This window comes from Ixodes scapularis, unplaced genomic scaffold (genome assembly GCF_016920785.2).
Source record: "Ixodes scapularis isolate PalLabHiFi unplaced genomic scaffold, ASM1692078v2 PGA_scaffold39__5_contigs__length_11793443, whole genome shotgun sequence".
Taxonomy (NCBI): Eukaryota; Metazoa; Arthropoda; class Arachnida; order Ixodida; family Ixodidae; genus Ixodes; species Ixodes scapularis.
The window spans coordinates 8646837-8663944 of NW_024609867.1; the positions used below are offsets into that span (position 1 = coordinate 8646837).

Sequence of the window (17108 nt, forward strand, 5' to 3'; positions counted from 1 at the left end):
CAAATAAAGCCGTGAGAAGTACTTTAATGAGACCTTTCAGGGCTGCTGTTTTCCACCTCTGCTTATTTTCGTTATCACTTCGCATTGACGGGTTGATACAGAGACACGATGCTCAACATACAAGGATTTCAAAGTTCGAAATATTTCATTTGTACGCTGTAATTTGCATGAGCGTAATGGTCATATGCTCTGTTATCTATCATCGTTGCAGTGAAGCCGTCAATGGTTCGCATCCGGTCCAAGCAGCGTCCCCTGGCGGCTGGTCTGGCGGCCGAGATTGAGTGCGAGGCCGCCGGGTCCCGCCCTGCACCGACAGTTTCCTGGTGGCGAGGCAAGGCCAAGATACCCATGGACCACGTCAAGGTGAATTCTGACAATATTTACATCTACATGCTGAGCTCGTTTGCAGATGCTTCGAAAAAGTTTGCTCGATCTATCATAACATTTGTAACTGGTCGCCGTTCCGAAAAATGTTTGTACTCGTTTGCGACCTGTATCTGACCAGCATACTTTTCACTGGAATGCTACACAATTTTTATGAATATGCCATTAAAAAAATGTCCGTGCCTTTGTTTTCTTTCTAAACATGCTGTAGGTCGATTATGGTTGAAATAAAGAATAATCCGTGTAAATATCATGGCCCAAAAGACTTTAAGAGCAAAATGTGAGATCTCTGAAGCAATAGTGTACGAGCAATATTTTGTATGTTTGTCAATATTGGGACTTTTCTTAATTTATGTTTACTTACACTTATTAATCCTTACGACAACAAATCATATTAATATCCTAAGCAACACAACATTAGGAACAAATTTATGGCAATCTTGCTACATCCTCTATATGCCACTTCACTCTTCCTTGTTCGCTACCTGGGCCGTATTGCGTTGTCTGTGCACTCACAGATTGTGAGTTCAATTTCATTCGGGTATTAGCAGAGTGCAACTGTGGCGGCCGCTTTATCACGCAGGTGATGCTGATCGGCAACCGCATCTTCTCCGTGGTGGCCTACACGCCTACACGGGAGGACAACGGCAAGCGACTGCGATGCGTGGCCGAAAATCCAAACATCGTCGGCAGCTCAATAGAGGCGTCATACAACCTCGACGTTCACTGTGAGTGGACTGTCTTTTGTGCTTTTGACTGAAGTCAAAAAAGTGAAAGCCGTTTACAACTCCCTGTAACGCCGAATTTGAGCGCAGCTCTTGAGGAGGGGGAGGGAAGGGTAAGGGGGGGTGGGTGGGTCACGTGACCTTGGGGGCCACGTGACGATGCCAATGACGTCATCAGTGACGTCACTGATGACGTCATCAGTGACGTCACTCATGTGACGATGACGATGCGGATACCGATGACGTCATCAGTGATGATGACGATGACGATGCGGATGCCGGTGACGTCATAAGTGACGTCACTGATGACGCTATCAGCGATGATGACGATGACGATGCGGATGCCGGTGACGTTATCAGTGACGATGACGCCATCGGGGGGGGGGGGGTCACGTGACCTCGGGGGAGGGGGTCACGTGACCACTCCGAGGTCACGTGACCCCCTCAGGGTCACGTGACCGGGGGGTCACGTGACCTGGGGAGTCACGTGACCTGTTGCATGCAACCTGTTGCACTTCCTCTGAGTTGCTGCATCTCAGGTTGCATGCAACCTGTTGCATCTTCATCGAGTTGCTGCATCTCAGGTTGCATGCAACCTGTTACATCTCTTCTGAGTTGCTGCATCTCAGGCTGCATGCAACCTGTTGCATCTCCTATGAGCTGCTGCATCTCAGGTTGCATGCAACCTGCTGCATGTCAGGTTGCATGCAACCTGTTGCATCTCCTCTGAGTTGCATGCAACGCGCGGTTACGCCGACGGCGACGGCGACGGCGACGGCGACGGCGACGGCGACGCCGCTCAGGCTGGAAACGGGCCCCTAAGAGCTGCGCTCTAAAATTGTGTACATGTGCTCCTGTGTCTGTGTGCACGTACCTGTGCAGTTGTGCTTGATTAAAAATGAGGTCAATGACTACGCGGTCAAAAATTATACAGAGAACACTTTCTGACAGCAAATGAGAATGACGAGTGGCGCGGTGCGTGGGGAGTGTGCGAGGCTTCGCGTTATAACCGCTGCGCTTCTAGACCAGTTGTCTCAATTCTGCCGTGTTAATTGCGAGAAGATTGCGGACTCACTTGACGGCTCTTTGAAGACGGCCGCACGAAAGGATTTTGTCAGATCAAATCAGCCAAACCTCCCTCAGCACTGAGCATAATTTTTTCCAACTAAGACTAATGAATAACGATCACATTCGGTGTAAAGCATTTGGCGCCTTCTAGTTTATTGTATTTCGTTTTAGAGCGCAGCTCTTAGGGGCCTGTTTCCAGCCTGAGCGGCGTCGGCGTCGCCGTCGGCGTAATTGCGCCCCTCCCTCTCCTCCTCCTCCTCCTCCCCTCCTCCTCCCCTCATTGTGTAGTATGGTCCGGGCGGGTCACGTGACCTCGGGGGGAGGGGGTCACTAGACCCGTTTCCAGCCTGTGCGGCGTCGGCGTCGCCCCTCCCCCTCCTCCTTCTCCCCCTCCGCTCCTCCTCCTCCCCCTCCTCCCCCGCCCAGTAAAGGTGGTAAAGGAGAGGGAGGGGTAGCAGGAGGGGAGGAGGACTAGCAGGCATGATCACGAGGGAGGAGGAGGAATATACCCTTCACTCCTCCTCCTCAAGAGCTGCGCTCCAATTCGGAGTTGCAGGAAGTTGTAAACGGCTCTCACTTTTTTTTTTTTTTTAGCTTGTACAGTTACGTCGCCAGGCACCGAGCACAATGTTATTAAAACCAAGAAACGTAAAGTGCTCCGTTTATCTAACCAGATAAAACACTGTCGAATAAAGAAAAATATTTTCCTGATAATGCTTGTCGTGTGTGCGTGAAACTTACAAATTATTTTGTCCATCAACACGGATTTCCAAGATAATGGCAGAAAAGTTAGTCAGGCAGCTCTTTGTTTCTTTTAAATATTTCTTCTGTATCCACCCTTGATAGCTAAACAATGCTATCAAGCATACTAAGTACTTCACTGACCCGCGATGCATCCGCATCGCACGACGAGTCATGAAATATACCTTCTTAAGCGCAGTTTTTGTTTCAGTACTAAATGTTCTTTTCCAATCGACCTTAAAATGATCGTCATGACTCTCAAAACTGGCCCACAAAGTGGGGTGCACAATTCCATTGATGGCTTGATTACCGTCTGCATTTATTTTAATAGGATTCGTGGTATCTGGGTTAGCAAGTACGGACAGTTATTTTCAGTCATGGGCACATGTGTACACATGTGTGCGCGCAGGCGGAATTGTGCATAAGTTTATATATGTACTCGTATATTTCTGAAAGCGTAATGTGTCCTTGTGAATATACTTTACCGTTCTTGTTTTATATGCGGGTGTTCGCGCGTATATGTTAGATATAGGTTTGCGAGTAGCCCTGCGAATATTCGTACTTTCGTATCTGAGTTTTGGAGTTGCACCGGGTCTGTTCATCTGCTGCAGTGCATATGCGTTTATGCCTAGGCGCCCAGGTTTGTGCACGCCCGCCTACGTATATCTCGGTACGTGTTCGCGCTTATTGCCATACAATTGGGTTAGTGGCTTCGAGGGTGTAACTTCTACGTGCGCGAAGAATCAAAAGGAGCTGGCGAACGTAGCTTCATTCACCAATCACATCGGAGTAAGAGATCGGTCCTTTTGGGCACCCCAATTCAACCAGATGGCAACCCGCTCGTTCGCGACTACAGTTCCGTCTTCCCCCTGCGGCAGACAAACCGCTAGTGACGCTGCAACTGGGCAAGCGTCTTCGGCTGGAGGAGATCTTCGAGGGCCAGGACGTGTACCTGGAGTGCAGCATCGATGCCAACCCGCGCGTCTCCGAGGTCGTCTGGCGTTTCGAGGACAACCAGGAGGTGCACTCGGACCCCGCGGCCAAGGTCATCACCAGCAACCAGTCGCTGGTCTTCCAAGCCATCCAGAGGCAAAACGCGGGGCGCTACGTTTGCGTCGCCATCAACTCTGAGGGGGAGTCCATCAGCAACGAGGTTCAGCTGAGCGTGCAATGTGCGTACCCTCATTCTGCTTTCCGGATCACTTGATACCTGACCGGCCAGCAGGAACAAGGGTCCTTCGTATGAGTGGCAGTGGGTGTATAATACGTTTCGCCTAAAGTCCGAGCGCTACCAACGTTTTGGGTCAATAGGGCCATTCAAGCTTACCGAATAGCGCCGGATCACCGTTTTTTTCCGTCTTTTTGTGCTTGCTTCAACCTCAACCGACCTCACCAAGCGCGACAAATGCGTCGCGACTTCGTGTTTTTACTCTGCGCGTTCGTGCTCGGGCTGCAACTAGCTTTTGCCTTTGCTCAGACTTTAGATAAAACAAAGCGTATTTTAAAAAAATACAGAGCCTCAATATATGTTTTAATAAGTGTACCTGGTAAATGAGTAATACACGGATTAATAACCTATTTTTATGAGCGGTCGAATGGTTTAGCCTATTGTATTTGATGCATACGGAGCAACGACAAAATACACATTTGGTGCTTGTGGCTTATGTTCACGCTGCTTTAAGGAATATATTGACTCACATTTTTTAAGTGTTGGGAAGTATCTGAACAACATTGTACTTAAAATAATACTTCAAGCCCGTTAAAAAAACTTCGACTTTACTTGAAGTACATTCACTGCGTATGTAGTTTCGCCTTGCTTAAAGTATTTTGCTATTATACTTTCTGAAAAACCTGCAACTCCATACTTCAAAGTACATTTTGTCAACTATGAAGATTTTCTGGGAGGCATATTTTACTTTCACCAAATACCCGAGTAGACAACGCATTACAAGGTTTACTGGAGCGGCTTTCATGCAGTTTTTAAGCTACCGATATTTCTTGTTCGCGGTCAACACAGGTGAGGAGATTAAAATATCAGGTGAGGACACTCCCTCGGCAAGGGATTGCTTCCGCAGTTACGGTGCTGACTTCATGCTCTCTACCCTAGTACGTTTAGTCCCTTGTGTGCAAGACAGTACAAGCGGAGCAACATTCAGAAGTCGGAGGAACCTGAATTTGACGCCATTGCCGAAAATCACTATTTTGTGCCCGCTCGACTCGAGTCAATGCTTGTGAATGGGGCCAGCTGAACATGAAAAACACACAGTAAAAAATTGTAACATTCGCACCGCTGGACTAGCAACATTTAATAATGCATCGTTTTCCTTTTCTGCTAACCCTTGATTCCGGTTTTCTTTGTCTTTACTCTAACTTGTCAGTAACCTTTCCTTTACACTAACTTAACAGATATCTAGGCTACTTGATGCTAGGTATTCGGAAACACTACTGGTATCATTATGTGAAAATATCTCCCAGAAGCTGAAGCGCGGACAGAAAGGCATCGAGTGAAAAACAAAGAAAAAGAATGGAAATTCCATAGTGGTAGCACCCAACGTTACTGGATCGGAGAAGTTGACAAGCTCCCAGCAAAAAAGTGACGCGCTGCCATTCACTGCCGCGTAGCGGCGCTCGTGTCCAAGTCCGCACGACTCGTTCGGTCTGGCTGGCCTCGGTACCGTGGATACGCTGTGAAACATCGTTTCTGTGTGGGTTCACAGAGTGTATTACTAAGGGCTGTTGACAGTGTGATAATGTCCGGATCAAGACAACATTTCCTGGGATATTTGAGGTAAATTTAAGCCCTCCGTGCCTTCTTAGTTTTGGCAGTTTTCCAACATTTGGCACCAAGGCAAGCAGCTCGAAAAAATGACTGTGTCTTTCGTTCGTGGTTTTCTGCACATGAACCGTTATGTTCTCGTCGTCTACGGACTTAAATTCCATGAACTTCCCTCTTCTGGTGTTCCGTGTTTGTATCAGAAGTTCAAGCGTAAACTGCTGCCTACATACCAAACCGGCATCAGGAAAAAATGACAATTTGAAGACGTCTTGGTCATTCGAAGGAAGCGGGCTGTTTTGTATTTGTATTCGACTAAGTCGAGGCCTGCTATTGGGGAAAACAACTGAGTTATTCCTCTTATGTGTTTTTCACGTGTGTGACAACCTCGCTCCCTCTCGTCTGCGTGCCATTTCGGAGACGTGTCACTAAGGGGTAAGAATTTCAAGACATCACTTCCGATTAGCTGATTTGCTCAGATTCGTGTCTGTATATTTGGAGATTTACAGGTGAAAGTGCAGTAGATATTAGAACCGTTATTTTACACCACCTACTACAGCTTCGCGGAAACAGTGCACGAGTGGTGAGACGCCCTCGTTGACTATGTGAAACGAGTTCACTTGTGTAAGTGTATGCATGCTCCATGTGCCTGACAGCGACATGCTTGTTGACATGTTTATAAGCATGCGTTAATTTAAATTCGCTTTATGTTAATTTCTATTTTCTTAACGTTGCAGTAGTTCATAAAAGATAATGTTAATTTATTGATCTCGTGACGTTTCTGCGATCCATCTCAAGCCAAAATAAAGACATTTTAGCTACCCTGAGAATGCGACATAGAAAGGCGGAGGTGCAAATACCAGTTTCGAAAACCGCAATGCCTCTTTGTTTTAACGCAAATGTTCTTCTATGCGAGATACGTCAATCGAGAGACGATGAAGAAGGTGGGAGCAGCAAACAGGAAAGCTCGGGTCCTGTGATTACCAACTACATGTCTTTACAGTCGTGGTGTTTTGCATTCTGCTCGCGATTTTTTTTTATGCAAAAAGAAATAAACGTTGCACAGTAATTATCTGCAATTTTAGCCTTGCTGAACGTTTGTTGTGGTAACAAATAAAAGACAGAAGACGTATTTTGTTCGTGTTCTTTTGACAAGTGGGAGCGTTTATCGAGAACTGCATACGGCGCTGACAGCGCAAGCGCGGATATGAGAGACATCAACTATGATATAAATCCCGGTGTACTTTGGTATTACACGAACATAGAATCGCACTCGGAAGCCAGACTAAAAACTAGGCGCCCAGTGATTTCCCTACACACCTCCTACGAAGGGCGGGGGGGGGGGGGGGTGCATACCCCCCCCCCCTTGTTTTTTTAAAGGCACCTAATAAATTCAAGACAATTCTCCTCTAATCTTAATGCCCCCCCCCCCCCCCCCTAAAATTTAGACGCCCCCCCCCCCCTCATTTCAATTCCTGCGGAAAAACCTGTAGCCGCCCATGCTGTTATCCGATGAATTATAGAGTAAAAACCGGAGAAATAGTTAACATGCATAATTACAATCGTGACTGCAGCAGAATCTACTTGCAGAGTTCATTTCTTAAAAATAAATGCGCAAGGGCCGTCGACGTGCCGCCGACCGCCTAATTTTGGAATGAAAAGCCAGCGTCTTGAGCTTGTCCAGAGCGTGGCCGGCCTTGCGGACCGGGCGGGCTGCGACGACAGCGCCACCACTCTCACGCGAACGGAGGGGGCCGGCTTTCCGAAGCGCGGCTAATGCGGAGCTTGTCAACTGAGCTGATCTTATGACGTTGGTAGCATCATATCTCCATGGCATCACTCACCGGCTAAAAAAGATCACAGGTCGGCAAGGGGTCCAAGTGATAAGCTGCGCGCCGTACAAGGGCTATTCAATGTGCGGCAGGGTAAACGAAAACCAACGTAGCAACCAAGAGGCATGTAATATCGCACACAAAACAAGGTACGCCCAATCTCAAAAAGTCATTTATAACATTCCATTAACATGTAGAAAGTGTTATATTGCGCAGACAGGGCGCTGTATTAATGATAGAACCAGGGAACATGTCACATCTTTACAAAACTTGACAGCAGCAGGACACCTTGCAGCCCATTGTCGCGCATGCCAATGCGAGGCAACGTTGTGCAACGTAAACATCGTGGGGCGACATCAAAATCAACGCGCCCGTAAACTACTAGAGGCTGTAGCCATCGAAGAAAAAGACGAGGACTGTATTAGTGCTCCTTCCGTTGCACTACACAACTCAGAGAAGATTTTCCTGCGCAGTGATATTAGTTCCAGTCAAAGGTAGAAGAAGAGGAAGATCGCTTAAAGAAGACCGAAGAGAAGGGATGAGAACATTCCGACAGCAGAAAAATCAATGCGTTAAAGGAAAAGAAATTCTGAACTAGGTGTAAAGAAAAAGAAAACCTAAATCATTTGTAAAGAATTAAAAAAAATCTAACTGAGTGTAAAGAAAAAGAAAACCGGGATCAAGGATTAGCAGAAAAAAAAGGCATTATCAAATGTTGCTAGTCCAGCGGTGCGAATGTTATAATTTTTCTCTGTGTGTTTTTCATGTTCAGCTGGCCCCATTCATAAGTGATGAACCAACTTGTTAAGCTTAAGCCCATAACTTCGTTCAATATTGGCCATCATTTTGGAAAATAACTGATGCACGCTCGATAACTCCGGGGGCAATGCATGCCAGTTTGAAAGATCATGAAATATCGTGTTATACGTAGTCGTACTTTACTTAAAAAGTACACTGCATTTATAATACTTTACTTTAAATTACAATGCATTTATCTTCACATCAAGCATTTATCTTCGCATCAAGTACATTGCGTTGGGTGTACTTACTACTTTACACTCTAAAAAACCTCTGTGCGTCAACTTTCACGCACAACACTCGGAGAAACAATCAGCGCAACTTACGGAGGCAGCTCAGCGAATGACGATGCCGAAAAATCTGTTTAGACCATAAAACGCAGAGTGAGTTGTGACATTAATCAATGCAAGCGTGACGTTTTACATTGCTTAATGTCACAACTCAGACTGCGTTTTTGGTCTAAACTTATGTTTCGGCATTGTCATTCGCCGATCTGCCTCCGTTAGCTGCGCTGATAGGCTCTGAGAGTGCTGTGCGTGAAATTAGACGCACAGAGATTTTTTAGACTGTATTTGAAGTACCTGACCTCTAATTTACTTTGTACTTTACTTCAAGTACTTTTTTAGACACTTAACCATAAACTGATAATACTTGCAGAGTGTTGCCTCATCTGTCCACGTGGGCCTTAATCCGACTTCGCTTTGTGCAACCCTTCAATTTGTATTCTTTCTCTCACTCGTTTTTCTTTCGCTATATTGCTCTTTGAATGAAGCCAACTAGTCTTTACTTTCAGTTAGGTATCAAAACTGGCAGTTTAGTATTAAATTAAACGGCCTTCATGAGGAAGTAACGTGACTATATCTCCAGTTTTTCCACCTAAATATTTATGAACACTTCACTGTATACCTGACAGAGTCATGATATCGAAGAGGTCATTGTTCTTACCCGATTGTTCCTTTCTTTAATAGAGCGACACCATTTATAGCTTGCGATGCTATAGTGGCGTCTAGATCTCCTCCAGAGCGTATACGTTCTGGTTTGTCTTCATATTCTCGATACATCTATCAATAGCGCTGTGGCCCATTAAAAAGGGTAAACGTCCGTGATCTCAAGTTCGTTTCCTCCTCCTTTGGCATTATTCGAGTAAGCCAGCCATACAGTTTGAAGGAAATGCGATCTCTAGGTACAATTAGGGTACCGCTTTTTTGTATATAGCATAATGGTTGTTTCAATAGCCCAAAGATTACAACGCGTTGCAGCAGTAATATTAGTAAGATTACGTGCAACAAAATGCCGTACTGGCCCATGTCTAAACTGAGAGCTCAAATTGATACGCTTTTTATATCTACAGAAGCACGTTGAGCTTGCATAAACGCGGCCTAGCTACTCAGACCGTTAGACTTTTTCTTTAACAGAAGAGTTTCAGTAGCTTAGAAAAAAACAAAAAAAAAAACCCGCAATAATAGCATGAGCAGTATGGCCTGCGATGTCACCATCTGGACACAAATTGATGTGCACATCAAGTTACTATATGCATGACTACAGCGCGAAGCAAAGGGATTAATGCCTGGTGGAGGGGACCGTATACACCAACTCATGTTTACAAACAAACCGAAGCGCCCCTAGCGGACGCCACCGGCGCCGCGCATGCGCGATGGGGGTGTGGGCAAGAAGTTCGCCGTCGCCCGTAAACAAACCTTTGGAATGCGATGTTGTCGGCGTCGGTGTTAGTCCCCCTGCTCTTTTTCGCATTCGAATTGTTGATTCTACGTCTTCCTGGCGATGTCTGACTGCTTGAGCCGCGTCAGCGAAATTACCGAGGCTCGCTACACCGCGAAACTTCGCGTGAATAATGTGACATGTGGCGATTCATTCCGCGTGGACGCCGCAGTATGCACGCTAAAACCTGATTCGCATGATGAGATTTCGTTCGCAATTTTCAGTCGCGACGCCGCTCGGGCAGCAAAAGCTTGAACCGTAGTTGAGATAGTCGACGTCGATTCTGAAAATCGCAAGCAGAATCGGACCAAGTCAATTAGGCATACCAAGTCAGTGACCGCCACTCGCAACAATGATCAACATCTCCTTGTATTTACTGTTTACATCGAGCCTGCTTACCAACCTTCAAACTGAAGTCTTTTGAGACCTGCACTTACTTCGTATAGCAAGTACCGGGCCAACATTTAATCTACAGGCCGGCGTCGTCTAAGAGAGCAGACGACAAGCAGAAACGTTTGAAAGAGCAGACGACAGTTCGAACGACCAGGCGGCCGTTTGAACTTGCAGACGCACTGAACGTAGTCCGCAGATGGTCCGCACAACTTGATGGTTTTCTGGCGTCCATGTTGGAATAAAACAAATAAATCTGATGACCACAAGTATCCGTGAATTCAACTCAAAGTGCTTCCCGCCCAAGCAATCGTTGTCCGTCGGCGTTTGCTTTTCCCTTTTCACGGCACATATCCAGATTCTCGGACGAACCCAGCACGTAAAAACTGGCCTTCAAATCTTTCTCGACTCTTTTGGCACGGCCCCAGTCCCGGCGTTTCGACGAGAAGGCAGTTTTTTGTCTGGTTCCCTTCAAAACAACGCAGGAATACACGTCTGGCATGGGGACTTCTGCCCACAGCCCCAGACCGGAAGTGCGACCGACGCGCCACCACCGCGCCGTGACGTCACAGAGATGAGTTGGTGTATATCTCGGTTTGAGAACGTAATGATCTAAGATTTTGCACAGAGGTGGCCGAAAAACGTCCATAAAGGGTATACATATTTAACAGAAAAAAGTTCCCGAGTAAAAAATGAGAAATGAAACACTTGTAACCCCTTCATACAGTGGCCGTGCGCAAACCAAGGGCGTCGAATCGGCGCAACAGCCCTTGCATGTCGACAGTGCTCCACGTGTCGACAGGTAGGGTCGGCACTGAAGGCACCAAGTGACGTACTTTTTTAGCATCAGCTTCGATGACGAGATCACTGCTCTCGCTGGCTTGTTTTAGAGGTACCAGAGGGCAACATTCACTCGCTAGTTGGGATCTAATTGCAGAGTCAAGACGAATTCCACCCCAAAACGACACCTTTGAATGTTGCAGACAAGAAATGAGACACTGTAACACGCAGTGTGCAAAGCATACGACGACATGTAGTAAAAAAAATCTTTATCGAAAAAAGACGATACAACACATTTATTGCCTTATCATTTCATCTTAAATTTGCATGTTTTATTGGTAGAATAAAACGTCCATGCACTCAAGATTGGCGCAGTAAAAAACGCATCGCTTTTGACTCAGAAACGTCGTCTTGTAAAGCCGAGATCGAGGGAAGCGCCCGTCGTGTGCCCCTGCAGAAAACCTATACTACAGAGAGCTTTTATTTGCTCAATCGGGCTCATGTGATTTATGGGGCACGTTTACAACAAGAGCTGCTAGTAGACGAAGAAATCTTTTGATAGTCTGCAAAAGTCTTCGCCCTTCCGACTGCACTCCTCGTCACCACTCGAAAATGCTGCTCTCGAGTACTTTCGAACAACCTTATGATGCGCCCGCCATTAAAAGACAAACGCTCCCCATGGTTTGAGATGGACTCTTTTTTTAACCTAAGCTCTGGAAAAATTTGTAAACGTACGAGCCGCCATCTTTCAGTTTTTTCGCCGATCATGTAACTTTTGCTAGCAGACGGACGCGGTAGGTAGGTAGGTATATTTTTGATTTCTAACTTTTTAGTTAGGTGAATTTATTCAATGAAATTTATGTACACCCAATACACGTTGTTTGGCCACGCCCGTACAAACTCTTAGCACAATACATTAACAAACCGACTCATGCGTCCCTTTTAAACAGTCATCGATCTCTTTGCTTCACGCTGTATGATCTGTTACAACATAAAACTGTGGCAGAAGCTTCTTAAAGAAAAGAAATCACAGACAAAACGAAAATATGTTTTTGGTACTTACAATTTGTATAATGTTTCACAGTGACAGCTGCAAAACACTATATCACTGACAATTCTAAACAGCAATTACCTTTGTTTCCAAGAACATTCACGTTGCTGCAGAAGCGCCTGTTTTCCGGTGTTGGATGTAATGATGCCAGAAAAATATCGTTATATATCGTTATATATATATATCGTTTTTATCAAGTACGCAGTGATACCGTTTTCGTCCTGTACATTGGGGTTTGAGCGTTTTAAGCGTAACCTACGTTACCCCAGTCTATACATGGCCATTCTAATCTTATCAGATGTTTACAGTGGCCATTCCAGCATGTTCTCACCGGAAAAAAAAAATACAAATTCAATAGCGCGAAATGTAATCTGCAGAATGTACGAGCAGATCCACCTGGCCATTACAGTGGCCCCTGGTATTATGACATTCATGAAAGTTAAGTGTACGCGTATACTTTTCTTCCTCCCATCCAGATTCTCCTGTCTGTTCTTCGCGGCAGCGCACCGTGTACCCCGCCGCGGCGCACGAGATGCTGCAGGTCTCCTGCGACGTGGACGCCCATCCGTCCGCGGTGGGCTTCCACTGGTCGTTCAACGGCAGCCTGCGCAACCACGAGGTGCAGACCTTCGTGTCCGAGGGCACCCGCAGCATCGCCTCTTACGTGCCGCGCGAGAAGGCCGACTACGGCTCGCTCTTTTGCTGGGCCGCCAACAAGATCGGCCGCCAGAAGACGCCCTGCGAGTTCAAGGTCCTGCCTGTCGGTACGTAAATCTTACAATGGTCCCGCGCAGAAAAAAAAAAAAAATCTTACAATGGTCCCGCGCAGGGAAAAAAATCTTACAATGGTCCCGCGCAGGGAAAAAAATCTTACAATGGTCCCGCACAGGAAAAAAAATATACTATCACAATATATTGCAGCCTAAGGGACGTCTTCCAAGGTCTGCGCGTAAAATTCACGCAAATATAAGCTTTGCTGTAAACGCAAAGACAATAAAAAGATCAAAACAAAATTAGAAATGAAAAGTTGCCTCTGTTTTTTGTTGAATGTTTCTTTTATTCATAACTGTTACAGAGATTGCTGTAGGAGATACCATAATGCGTCCGATGTTTTTTTTTAAATATTAGTTTCTATAGACGGTAAGGAACATTACTTTTTTCGTTTTTGCATCACAGAAAATATTTCGGATTGTTAATTTTTTTTAATACTTTAAGGATTACTTTTATTGGTGTTTTAAAGAAGTATTCTTTTCACGGCTAGGCAATGCGAAAAGTGCTGCTAAAAAGAAGTGCGGTCAGTTGCGTGATAACTCTAAAACACACACAACTACGTTACTTTTTTGGATTCTCGAGCACTTGGTATGCGATTTGCAGTGAATTTTGTTATAACCTTAGGCAGCGGTGCACCGAAAAATGTTTCATAAATGAAGAAGTGCTCACGGCTGTAATGCCGTGGGTATAGACGCGAGGGGCCGTGGCCACGCAAGCCTTTTTGAGTGTGCCACCGTGCTGTAACGACGCCGACTTCTTTTGCTGGATTTGAAGCTGCTCGAGTACCGAAGTACTCCTGACTGCTGTAGAAATTAATGTAGAAGAAAGGGAATCACTCAGTGGTTTAGTACCGTATACCATTTGGGCAAGTCACACGACCTCAACAACCAGTACTATTTTAGCTTCTCTTCATTCCTTTCCTTGAAACTATGTGGTAAGAAAGGGTGCCGCAGGGACACGAACCACCGTTAAAATGGCGGTGATGGTGATGATAATGTTTGATTTGGTCAATACAATCGACTTCGTTGTCGCTTTGGGCAGAATCTACATTGCGATAACATTAGTCACCTAGTCATCTGTTCGAAGCAGGCGACGAACTCGGCGCTGTTTCTGAACTCGTGTAATTCACGAAGTAGGACGCACGCACAATAAAGATTGCCTCGGGATCACGTGGCCAAAATGTCCTACTTTTTTAATGTCCGGCGGAAAAGCGCAAATTAAGTGCGCTGTGCTGAAATCTTTTGACTTCCCGCACGCATGCCTGTCACGATAGAGACCTACGTAGGTTTTGTCTAGCCTTCACTAGCACTTCAAAATTTAAATAGGTTAGCGGGTGCCTCAAATATATGGCAAGTCACCCAGGATGGACTTCTACAGCACTTACATGTTGGTTGATGCGAGTTTTCTTGGGAGGTTCCTATGATGGTTCCGCGCCACCGAGAGCCGCCTCAGTCCTAAGTCACTGCAGCTTGATTACTGCCACTTCGCTATGGCCTGCCGATTCCCGCGAGATTCATAAAAACAGCGATCCATCTTAGCTATATAAGCTTATCGATAAAGGCGTGGAAGAGGGGCCAGGAGCAATGCTTTGGTTTGGCTTGGTCGCCAGCCAATGTGGCCGCTGTTCAGCACCACCAGGCTCACCACCATCCACTGCGGGCGCCTTGGCCACCTTCGTTTCTATCGGCAAAAAGAACCACACAGTTTTGTGCTGCGGAGTGCTTTCTTTCTTTGTTTTTGTTACAACATGTATTCTAGTTGGTCGGCTGGCCCCACATACAAGCAGAATGCTGCTTTTGTGGGCCAGCTCTTTATTTTGTATTACTTGATCTGAAAATAAAAATTGAATTGAATTGACTGTTCTCAGCGATGCGGAAAACAGAATCGAGCGACCGTGGTTTAGTAGGCCCCTTATCGGCATGTGTGTGTGTGTGTGTGTGTGTGTGTGTTTGTAAGCGGAGGCGGGGAGTGATCCAAGGAGTGTTTAAATAGAGCTCAGTGCGTCATGGTGAAAGTGACGACTGTCGCTGACAGCATAAGCAAGTGCCTTCGTCATCGTCTTCGTTCGTTGGCAGGGCACCACACAAGAACAAAGATCTGTGGGTTTTCGGTTTTCAGCTCTCTTTCCCTCTGGCTGCGGCTGCAGCCAGGGTGTCAGTCGCTGTCGCTTGTTCTCTGTAACGCCAATTGCTGAGAAATCGCTGGCATGATGGCGTCTGTGTTGTGGAGGCCTCTCATTGGACGGGCATAATTTCACGAGGTGCTTAATATTGATGATGCGATACTTTGTGAATCAGTCGTTTTGTGCTTCCCAACTGCCATCCTCCTGACGCCGTTTTACCGTTTCTTTTCATATGACGAAAACAAAAAAACAGTAAGGGCTACCAATAACTTAAGACTTTATTATATATACAGTTTATTCTGTGTCGAGCGCTGTTGCCACGTGACCTCTGGGTGACTACGTTGGTTATTAACTTGCGCTACAGCGTTGAAACTTACGCAATGATACGCTTCCCAGAAACACATGTTGTTATCTTTCTATTGAGACGCGCTGGAATTATTATTTCAATTAATATTATGCGGTACAGAACCATTCTTTATTATTTGACTCTGCCGCGTCACCCTTAGTCGCAGCCGTATACCATACCGCAATGCACTATAAAGCCATACGCACTTTGCACGCTAGGTGTGATAGAGCTACTCAACAAGATCTACTCTTCTCGCATAATTATGATGTCTCACACTCTAAAAACATTCGGCGGAATATTATCCCGACAGCCTCATGTAATTCTCAAGGCGGAATTCTTATCGCTCGCTCTGATGTTCTTAATCCTGAAGTGACTGGCGTCGCGGGGATTACTGCACTTGACGCCGCTGTTGAGACGCAGCGCCGCCTGGCACGCGGGATCTGGCAAACCGAGGTAATTGGAAGTGGAAGCCTTCTGAGTGAGAAGGAACCTAATGTTGAACATAACAAAAACTTGGCAAGCGATTTCAAGCACCGAAAAAAATAAAAAGAACCTAATCACAGTTTAATGGCATCGTTGCACCGGTGGCTTCTTGTCTGGTGTTTAAAATTCTAATTAAGAATCCGGAAAAATTGCCGAAGAAAGGATTAGCGCTGTTTACAAAATCTCACAGCGTTCGATTCCTCGCTAGCGTAAACGCTGCTCCCTTTTTTCCTGCGAATTTTCTTGTTCTGTGCGATGATCGGGATTTCTGCGCTTCGGTTGTACGAAAACGACGGCTCTCTTAAATAGTCAAGGATCGTCTTTTATATATATATATATATTTCCGGGACGTAATTTTAGTAATGAAGAAAGACGAGGCAATTCACAAGAAGCAAAATCTTTTTCTTAGAAGGAACAAAATAGCGAGGACATTATCTTGGGTAGATGAATAATATAAATACAAGTTGAAGCAGAAAGGATCCACAGGAGCGGCAGAAAGTGGTCCTTTTTAAATAAGGGTTCAGCGCATGCATAAACACCCCTGGAGAAAGTTTAGATAGCGAAAAGAAGTTGCGCCACGTCTCCCGCGCCAGGGAAACAAAACTACGGTTCCCGGGTTAATTCAAGTCCGCAACGCCTATACCAAGGCAAGGTAGAGAGTCATGGTATTGGACCACTCGACCGTACCAGTCCAAACAGAAGATAATTTTCTTTGCTGTTTTGTACGCAACAGTTATCTATGTAATATACAGGGGACTCAATCAAATGACGTCGTTATACGGTGGTAGTACATAGAATAATAGGCATGCATAATATACAAGCTGTCGCCACAAAAAACGTGACCATCTTTTATTGTCTGTCGTCAAAATATGTTACGGACCGCTAAATGCTCAGCCTCCGCCCAAAGTTAGCACTAGCGGACCGAACCAGTTTCGGTGCAAACAGGTGTCTTGTTAAAAAAAAAAAGTTATGAGAATTTTTTATGAGAAAATGGTTGTTGGCAGAGCCATTGATGCACGAAGGTAGATTGCGCCAGTTACCAAAAGCGGGTTCCATTGTGCCCATTGAAAATTTCATAAAATCAAAAAAACTGCAGAAAACAGTCGAATGTAATAATGGTTAGGT

At 45.7% G+C, this 17108-nt stretch overlaps 1 protein-coding gene across 1 annotated transcript in view; it reads left to right on the top strand.

Annotated features, from left to right (window-relative positions):
• Positions 1–213: 213 nt before the first annotated feature.
• LOC8033695 (synaptogenesis protein syg-2) overlaps positions 214–17108 on the top strand; it is a 40312-nt gene continuing 23417 nt past the window's right edge. The window contains exons 1-4 of the mRNA XM_040213038.2: positions 214–363; positions 968–1112; positions 3797–4090; positions 12738–13025. Of these exons, the coding sequence (XP_040068972.2) occupies positions 223–363; positions 968–1112; positions 3797–4090; positions 12738–13025 (868 nt within the window). The 5' untranslated portion in view covers positions 214–222. The remainder of the gene's footprint in view (positions 364–967; positions 1113–3796; positions 4091–12737; positions 13026–17108) is intronic.